At 44.0% G+C, this 10,310-nt stretch overlaps 1 protein-coding gene across 1 annotated transcript; it reads left to right on the forward strand.

Annotated features, from left to right (window-relative positions):
* Nucleotides 1-8,661: 8,661 nt before the first annotated feature.
* On the forward strand, nucleotides 8,662-9,603 carry LOC146796994 (olfactory receptor 1E16-like). Its single transcript, XM_085630287.1, has one exon. The coding sequence runs from the start codon at nucleotides 8,662-8,664 to the stop codon at nucleotides 9,601-9,603; it is 942 nt and encodes a 313-aa protein (XP_085486413.1).
* Nucleotides 9,604-10,310: the final 707 nt, after the last annotated feature.

The following is a 10,310-nucleotide window of genomic DNA, read 5'->3' on the forward strand; positions in this document are numbered from 1 at the left end:
GCGATCTACTACTTCTGCATGATGGTTGCCCCTGAAGCTCCTCAAGGATGCCAGACTGCTGGACATGAGCCTGGTCCATCACAGCGAGGAGGTGGAGGAAGTATGCCACTATCTCAACATCTTGGAGTAGTCTGTCCCCTGACCAGCGATGCTCTGCTAAGCACAAGCAACCGGGTATACCAGCGGCAGCTGCTTGTGGAGATCTCTGCATGGAATTAGAGGTGGACTCTGCACTGAAGGGAAGATCCCTCAAATAGCCTTCGCACAACGCCAGAAGAAACTGAGAAGGATCCCCATGCTCTGATGCCGGCTCCTCAACACAGCAGTTGAGGTTGGCAACATCTGCACTTGCGAGAAGACAACAGCATCTTGGCTTCTGATGGTGGTGAACCTGCACGTCATCTTCCTCCAGAGGTGCACTGCTGTAACAGTCATGCCTGACATAAACAGTGTCAGCACTGGGAATACCATACAGGATTGTGGTGTATTCCCCACAAACAGTGGGGAAATGACGCTAGCTTTCAAAGTCGGTAATCTGCACACGCGAATTCGGCACCCACGGCATTTATTAAGACTAACTCAAAGAACACGACAGATACACAACCACTGTGCAAAGTAGCAACATTACTGTGTGTACAAAACTAAATAGTACTGACACAATCACAATTGCTAAAAAACTGAGCAAAACTTTGGGCCTGCACTAATGCTTTTACAAATTAAGCACTGGCTGCTCCCAAAGCCAGGTCTGACCCCTCCAAAAAGCCCATCATTCAACACTGCAATCTTTTTGAACTTTTTCAAGAGCCAAATGGAGGGGGAGAGATACCCTGTGTTGTGGACGTTCATGTACACAATGTGGAAGATGTAATTCACCACACCCGTGGCATACTTCCTTTCTAGGTCTTCCAGTACCAATCAACCACATGTGCCTGCACAGATCCAGTGTTTCCTGGTGTATGCAGGTCCATAACCAGGCTGTGCCAAAAATGTCCTTGTATATAAATCCATTTCAGCATCTGATACTGTCTGACCCCATCACCTGCTACACACTGCCTAGCTGGATTTCAGTGCGCTAATCGTGTCTGACTAAGAGACTTCCCTGAACCAGAGGGCTTCCCTGAACCAGAGGGCCTAGCAGCGGCAAAGCCTATGCTTCATCCAAAGAACATATAAGAAACTCAGGGGCAGATTTACGTTTCCTGGCGCAGCGCCAGGAAACTTGTGACACGCATCTCAATCCTTGCGCCACCTCGAATGCGCCGCATTTACAATGCGGTGCATCATGGCGCAAGGAAATGCAGATGCATGTCGCATCTGCTGCCGTAAGGTTGGCGCAGTGCTGGAGTTGTGTCGCGGGCGCGACGCAACTCCAGCACTGTGCCAACCCTGCCTATGTCTAACATGGTGCGTCAAGCCTTACGCCTGCTTCAAGCAGGCGCAAGGTTTTGATACAGGGGGTCGGAAAAGTGACTGAGTGAAACCTTGTAGATTTCACTCAGCCACTTTTCCGAGGTGTTCCTCTGTCGGAACGCCCCCTTGCGCCAAAACGCCCACATGAAACCTGACGCAGGTTTCATGTGGCGCAGGGCTTTACAACGTGACGCATCTCCCTAGATGCGTCACGTTGTAAATACCCCGCAGCATGGCGCTGGCTTTATGCAGATGCTGCGTCACAGAAGTGACGCAACAGCGGCGCAAAAGTGGCGTACGGGGCTTGTAATTCTGCCCCTTTAAGTGAGATGGAGCGCATAATAAGTGCTCAAACTTTCCCCGAGATCTGACACTCAGCGCTTTGGCTCTAAATAATCACAAAACGTGAGTGTTCCCTGCATCTGATTTACCCAGCAGTCAAAGTACATTAAAAAAACAGGGGCAGGTTTACAAGCCCCTTGCGCCACTTTTGCGTCACGTTTCCCATGTTAAAAATGACTCAAAAGTGGCGCAAGAGGCTTGTAAATCTGCCCCACAGTATGGTAACTAGGAGCAGTGGGGGTGGGGTCAGTGGCGTGAAGGCAGGATCAAAGGTGTAGCTAAAAAGAACAACATGTCCTGTAATTATTTCCTTGGTCTTTCACCTTCAGGTAACTGCATATAAAATAACACACACCTTATTTAAATGAAAAAAAAATGCAAATTAAACTAATCAGTGAGACATGCACTATTTTATGATATGAAACTTCAACATTCTACTATTCATGTGATCACTGCTCTTCCTTGTGTAAATACAGAGGGGCAGATTTATGTTGCACTTGCGGCACTTTTGCGCCGCCGTTGCGTCACTTTTGTGACGCAGCAGCGGCGCAAATCCTGCGCCATGGTGCGGGGCATTTACAAACGTGACGCATCTCCCAGATGCGTTACGTTGTAAAGCCCTGCGCCACATGTAGGCGTTCCAGGGCAGGTGGGGGCGTTCCGGCGCAGGAACGCCTCCTAAAAGTGGCTGAGTGAAATCTACAAGATTTCACTCAGTCACTTTTAGGCCCATGCTGCGTCAAAACCCTGCGCCTGCTTGAAGCAGGCGTAAGGATTGACGCAGCATTGTACAGATAGGGCCCCCCAGATCATTGCTGGAGCTGCGTCGCGCTTGCGACGCAACTCCAGCAATGCGCCACTTTTCGGCACAGATGCGTCACGCATCTGTGCTGTTTTTGCCCCATGGTGCGCCGCATTATAAATGCGGCGCATCCATGGTGGCGCAGCTGTGGCGCATAATAACTGGCGCATCCCTGCTGATATGCAGGGATGCGCCAGTCGTCATAAATCTGCCCCAGAGAGTGTTGGAATTGAATTCTGGTTGGTGCAATGCAGCCTTTACATCTTCAGATTAACCAATTGCGCACATTTACATTTCTTTCAGGCACCAAACACTCTGGCAAAAAGGCTTGTTCCTTGTTTAGCTGTCTGCCCCTACCTCGACTTCACAGTACTGGAGAACCCCAGCCATCCACTGCAGCTGAGGCCTCTCAACTTTAGGAATTAACTGTCCCAGAACTTGTCTTTTATTAAAAAGTAGAGGAACTGTTTTTGTCAAATTGAAAAAAATATGGAAGTCATGCCCCTTAGATCCTGCTCACTTCCACTTCTGGTTTTACCCAGGCACACTAGTTTCACAACTCTGTTATTTTGAAGGAAATCTAGAGGGCCGTAATTATTAATTAAAATATTTAACTGTGGGTCTATCAATTGTGTACTATGCGCTTGAACTTTAATGTAAATAAAATCATTATTTCTTTCTGAAATATATATCCTTGTTTAGACCAGTGCTGGCATTAGTTAGGGCAGTGCGACCAAGATCATTGCTCTGGGTGCCAAGGTCAAGGGAACATCATTTGAATCACAAGCTGAGGAAAGATAAGGGCAATCTGCAGAGATCTTTATTTGAGCTGCATTGTTCAGGGGGCAAGAACATCAGCATGCTCATCCTGGTGATTATTGCACTTGATGGTGAGATCTGTGATTTGTCTAGTGATAGTTTTCACTCATGCTAAAGCAGAATAGAGGGTTAATGTTCCTGCTGCAAAGCACAATGTGGAGCATGCATATCACAGATCTGTATTTCTTGCAGATAGCACAGTGAGTTACTGCTTTCTGTCACCGAGAGCATTCTGTAATCTGCACTTTGTTAGTTATCATCCTTCTAATATATCACACTGAGCTATGAACTGGCATCAAAGTGCTGCATGCAAAGTGCAAGGCATACACTTAAAAACTTTTGTCTTTTTTCTTCATCTTTCAACATTCTAAGGTAGCTTAAAATGATTTTTTTGGGTAGTAATACATTTTTGTTTAGTACAGACAACCTCAACCAGTGTGCTATATTTTGTGGGCAGATTTACTTACACTTTGCACAAGACTTTCATCATAGAAGTGATACAAACTTGGTGCAAAGTGTTGTTTTGGGATTTGCCAACATAAATCCTGAATTGTGTTAGAAAGTAGCCCCCCGTAGAGTGAAATTGCACGATGTTCTACTGTACGCTACTTTGTGTCAAGGGGAGGTACCAAAGGTAGTACATGGATGTACCTCTGCAACCACCCATGGATTTTAATGCAAATTCTGATCTCCTATCATTGGTAGAAAGGGATTTCCGTAAATAAATTACGCCTCCTCAAAGCATGTGTTTAGTTCACATGCAAATAGTTAAGGGTTAAAGCTTATCAAAGTGTAGAATTTTGTACTGAACGGGGACCCTTCCTGCACAAAACTGAAGGGTACCTCTCAGTAGAAAACTTATGCTTGACATCACATGCGCACCATTGCACTATGATGAAGTGGCACAAGGCAGCCTAAGGTAAGTCAGTGCTAGAGAAGAGATATGGAGCTGTTGTGCTCTCTCCTTTCCATACATCACAGCAGAGCAACTTTGGTTATTCTGTTGTGTTATGTCATTTCTCCAGATGAAGCACTATTAACATACAGTGCCTACCTATATTGGTGATGTGACGCCTAGATATTATGGCATTCATTGCCTTATGTACATTGATTTGTACATCTATTCATTGTCTCTGTATAATATTTATGTGTGATGCACAGCGCTCTGACACCCTACAATGGTATGAGAAGCGCTATAAAAGAAATTAAAAAAACGTGAGAGAAGGTCTAAGGAGAGAGGAGAGGCACAATTGGAAGGTGGTTGTCACCCAATGTGTGAAGAAGGATGTCATCGCTGCCCGGGGGTGGCGCCAATAAAGACTGCTGCACTGGACGCCACGATGCCTAGTTTAGACATTACCATTATTTTGGGTTAACTCTTGCTACCTGTATCATTCTACCCTTCAGCCTTCACGAGTAACCTTTGACAGCATAGCTTCACTCCCCTCTACAGGCAAAGCCCAAAAAGGAGGAAACAGTGAGCTCATATGGTTTCTAAGACTTCAAGCCAACTGCATTGCATTTTACAAGGATTGTCATCTGTCCAAGTTCCATGGGACCCAAGATCTGGCTTGACATGTCCCAATCATTGATTATGTGTTGCAGTTAAATCAACACATGTCCCAGAATCTCCTGTGTCTCCCACAGCATGTGTTCTTATGAGCCCCCTTGGGACCCCATCTATTTCTCATGTCTTCTCCATAACCACCTAACCTCCCCATTAGTCCCACATGCATATCCAATGGACTTGTATCTCTATTAAGACTCAGAGATCACTAACAGCCCTTTTTTCTTCCCTTAATTCCTTTGCCCTATCTATGTTACCCACTTACCCACATGATACCATCAGAGGTGAAGAGAAGTGTAGAAGAGACAATCTGTGTGCAGTCCTCCTGACTACATCTCTATGTCTGGCTGACTGAGAGGGAATTCAGCACCATTCTAGAGGAATTGACATCTTCGTCCCTGGCTAATCAAATCATCCAGCTAGAGAAACCGGTATTATTATTATTATTATTACTAGCACGTGTAATGCGCACAGCTACTCCAAGGAGTGTCCCGGCGCGTGCTATTTGCAGGTAGGATGAACAGCTCGAGAGAACTTATCTAAAAGAAAATGTCTTCAGCTTCTTTCTAAACAACCTCGGAGCACAGATTACACGAACCTCCATTGGAAGTTGGTTCCACGCCACAGCCCCAAGTTGAGATAGAGACCTGCCACCGGCCCTCAGTTTGAGGACCTTGGGAACACATGCCATAAGTTTGTTAGAAGAATGTAAGTGTCTGGCTGGAGAATAGAAACTAAATCTTGCTTTTATATAGGCTGGACCAAGGCCATATAAGGCAGAGTGTGTCATAACCGGGGATTTGAACTTCACCCTCTCTGCCACCGGCAGCCAGTGCAGGTCACGGAGATGCGGCCTGACTTGCCCTCTTAGGGAGGTTAAGTAACAATCTAGCCGAAGCATTCTGGATTGCCTGAAGTTTGTTGAGCAGGTAGCCAGGTAGACCAACATATAATGCGTTGGCATAATCAATGCGGGACGTAATCAAAGCTTGGATAACAGTTTTTCTTGCATTGATGAGAAGCAGAGGTAAAAATATTTTGAGCGATTTCAGGATGCCGAAACAAATGCCTGTCAGCTTCTTTTAATCTGAGGGCCAAAACAAAGTTTTTCATCAAACCATATCAACAAGTTTTTTACAGGACCACCATGGGGTGATGGTAAGGGCAACTCATCTGACCAGAAGGAGCGCCAGACCTGTGAAGGAAAATTCCCGAAAGAGAACGATCTCTGTCTTGTCCTCATTACATTTAAGGTATCTGCAAACATATGGGAACCACAACTAATATCGTGGCCGTTCCCCTACTAATAGACCGGTCCAAAAATGTGAAGCTACTACTGTATTTATTTTTAATTTATAGAAACAAGCAAAATTGGTCCCAATAATAACATATGGGAGTGAGCCATTACGCAGAAGGGATGCATCTATTTGGGATGGGATCATTTACATATCATACCTATATAACAAATAACTACCTTTGCCGTATACATCAATGTTTTGCATTATGTATATTAGCCATTTACCACCTAGAAAGCAACAAACGGATGCTAAGCATGCATTTGGTTGAACAAGTGCATAAGCAAGGAAACCAGTACTCTGGGAGAGTGACACTGATGGTATGTTACTGGGTTGAGCCCCACAACGTCTGCGACCTCTTTCTCAGCTGTACTGCAAGCAAAAGCCTTTTAAGACAACAATTGAAACTTAGCATCTTCCTTTAAACACCCAAAGATGCAAAACAATTCAAAATAGCAATAAATGCATCTGGGAGAAGGGACTACCTGTTGTCTCTGGACAATCTGAACACATCAGTAGATATTATGTACTTGGAAAGTCCATGTTCCAACATTTTTATAGTTTCTATCAAGAACTACAAACAGCAAATTGCAATTTTAGAAAGTCTGGGCCGGGTGAGAACAAGAATATATATGTTGCAACAAAAAAGAGGAGTGTTTCGACTTGTCAGAGATGCTAAAGCCCAAAAAATAGTTTAGAAATGCCCTATACACATATGATGCCAGATGCGGAGACATGAGTGCCAGAGACATGTAAAGGGTGATTTTTGTCGTAAGTAAATTTTATTATGCACAGTTAATAACAAGATCCTGCAGAATGATCTTCGGCCTCCCCACATACACCTCCCCAGCTCAGAAATGATTGTAGTTCAGACTTCAGAAACAATCCCTCAGTAGGAGAGGCATGTCTATCAAGGGCTGGCACAAAATCAAGAACGCAGAAACAAACACACATCTATGGCTGGAAATGACGATCAGGAGTAACTCTGCCGCTAAGGCTTACCTTAACGAATCAGTCACTCAACTTGGCCTAAAGGACTACTGGGAATCATATGCGATCCATGCTAGGCTTCAAATAGCTGGTACACAAAACCATCAAAGTAGTCTTGGCTGATATGTGCTGCACAGTTACGATAAAGCAATACCCCAATCCTATTTTCACACGGGGTACTCCAACTCAATAAAAGAATAATTTCTGAGATACCAACTGGGCATACTACCCTCACTCCTGCACCAACCAACCTGGAAAAGTAGCACCACTACGACCATTTGCCAGTTGTGCAGAAAAGGGAAAGAAGATATGGTACACTTGGTGTGCACCTGCAGGGAGTTAATGGCTGAGCGAAGAGCCATGTTATGGCCACTCTTCAATCAAAGAGGCATTAGATCATTAAGACAAGTGGTATTGACCTGCTTCGCCCACAGACACACAGCTGAACTGTTGCTTTGTGAAATTACTTACCAAGGTTGATAAGAAATTTCCTCCTGAACCGGTCGCATGCACCCAGCTGGAATGACCTTTGTGTACACAGGACACCTTAAACAGCTTTGTACTTTTCATCTTAGATTGTCTTAGAAAAACTCATTTTGTACCCAGGCCATTTGAAACAGCAGAATGTAATCTCTTCTTACTCAATCCTGCCTACCCCGATCGCTCCACTGTGGAAATCTTTTATTCATTGATGTCTTCCCACTGTTAATCAGTGATTGGTAAGTTAAAGTCCCCACGGTTAACCAACTCTCTAGTGTGCGCACAGGTTATCTTAAATATCTCTGAATTCCATTTAAAAAAAAAGGTTTACAAACAAGTAAACTGCACCCTAAATTGCCTAGATTGCACTTTAAGCTATTAAACTCCTTTTCCTGCACTCCAGTATGTCTAAAAGTTGAATCCTTAATGGTCTGCCTTTTTGCACTTAAAAATTATTTTTTTTGCACATTAGAGCTCAAAATACACTTTAAATATACGTTAGGCCGTTAAGAGTTTTATTTAAATTGTAAAAATGCAGTTTCAAATTCTGTAACTGATGTATGGTGACACCACCAGTTGAATTGTTTTTAATCAGGTTTTATAATTGCTTTAAATGTTGCAAAGGTTTTAATTAACCAAGCAATACCAAAAATACGTGAAACTTGAAACAGGGAGGGAATTGAGAGGGACGTAGATTATCAAGTGTGAACTGGAAGACCAAACAGTTCTCCAGTCCAATATCTTACATTCTGTTTTTTGTTTATGCTTCATTGAGTGACTTATAGGAAAAGGAAATTAGTTTCCCGGTGTTGAGTCTAGAGACTGATGAATGGCTCAGTGTGGTTGCTGCTCTCACTTGCTCTCTACGTTGACATGATTCTAAGCTCTGCCTCTTGCTAATTGCTTCCCACAGGAAGAGACAGCCCATCCAAAATCAGATCACATCTGCAGCAACCATGAGACAAATAGAAAGAAACTGGACAACAGTGAAGAACTTCATCTTGCTGGGACTGTCAGACCACCCAAACCAGCAGACTGGCCTCTTTGTGCTCTTCCTTGCCATGTACTTGACGGCTGTTATGGGAAATGCCATGATTGTAACTGTAATCATCAGAGACCACCATCTTCATACTCCTATGTACTTCTTCCTGGGCAACTTGTCATTTGTGGACATTTGCTTCACTTGTGCTATTGCTCCCAAGATGTTACAGAACATGCTGGCAGAAGTCAGGTCTATCCCCTTCCATGGCTGCATGGCCCAGCTATATGCCTTCTTGTGCACAGCTTGCACTGAAATGTACCTTCTTGCTGTCATGGCGTTTGACCGCTATGTTGCCATCTGTTACCCCCTCCGTTACACCTCTGTGATGTCAAGAAAACTGTGCATATCTTTGGTGTGTGCTTCGTGGCTCTTCGTGTCCTTCCTTTCCTTGCTTCACATCAGCATGGTGTCCAGCTTTGAGTTCTGTGGCTCCAATCTCATCAGACATTTCTTCTGTGACCTCCCACCTCTCCTTAAGTTGGTCTGTTCTGACACCACCTCTTATGAATGGCTGGTCTTCACTGAGGGCTCCCTTGTCACCATAAGCCCCTTTGTGTTCACCATCGCCTCTTATGTATCCATTATCTCCACAATTCTAAAGATTCAGTCGCAGAGTGGGAGGTTGCGTGCCTTCTCCACCTGCTCCTCCCACCTCACGGTGGTGATTTTGTTCTTTGGGACAATCTTCTTCACCTACTTACGCCCATTCTCAGTCAATGCACTGGACCAGGAGCGGGCGGTGACGGTGGTGTACACCATTGTGATACCCATGTTGAATCCCTTCATCTACAGCTTGAGAAATAATGACGTCAAAGGAGCTCTCAGAAACCTATTGAGTAAGAAAATATCTGTGTAAGAAAGATAACGGTTCCAGCATATTGATAGAAGTATTTTCTTCAAAACAATGGATTGCACAGAACATTAATTTGTGTTGCAGCCGTTAGTTATCTGTGTATTTTGTAAGCCAATCCAATCAGAGGTCCATATCTGAGGATGAGGCTATAGTGTCATTATCCAAGAAAAAACTTGCAGGCCATTTGCATTTTAAAATATGCTTTGTTGAACAATAATATCATAAGGAAAGGTAGGTTGCAGCTTTTTCCATGTCTGTCTTTCTCCCAACTGTGGGGTATATTTACTAACATTTTGTGCTGGGTTAGCACCACAAAAGGGACACTAACCAGCACAAAATGTTTTTTTCCTAATATACTTTCCAGTGCAAAGCTTGTTGGCGTTAGAAAGTTCCCGGCAAGTAACACAAAGCAGTGCAAAGCACTGCTTTGTGTTACTTAGCGCCATTCCATGGGTGGTACATGGGTGTTCCCACGCTACCACCCATGCCTTTTGATTCAAAACCATATAAAAAAGCAATAATAGACAGGGTTTAGTGGCAAAAGTTAATGCCATTTAAAAGGAGGTGTTAAGAGAAGAATTGTTTTTATTTTTCCTTTCTCTTCCGACTTTGCATGCACGCTGCACTATACAGTACACATGCATAGTAGGAACATTTTTAAAGTGTGTGCACATATAGTATTTTGTACTGACACAGTACCCTTCCAGTAC

The sequence above is a fragment of the Triturus cristatus genome, chromosome 10, assembly GCF_964204655.1.
Source record: "Triturus cristatus chromosome 10, aTriCri1.1, whole genome shotgun sequence".
Taxonomy (NCBI): domain Eukaryota; kingdom Metazoa; phylum Chordata; class Amphibia; order Caudata; family Salamandridae; genus Triturus; species Triturus cristatus.

What these genes read in the sequence shown, in the direction of transcription:
- LOC146796994 (XM_085630287.1), top strand. Translation starts at nt 8,662, where the DNA reads ATGAGACAAATAGAAAGAAACTGGACAACAGTGAAGAACTTCATCTTG.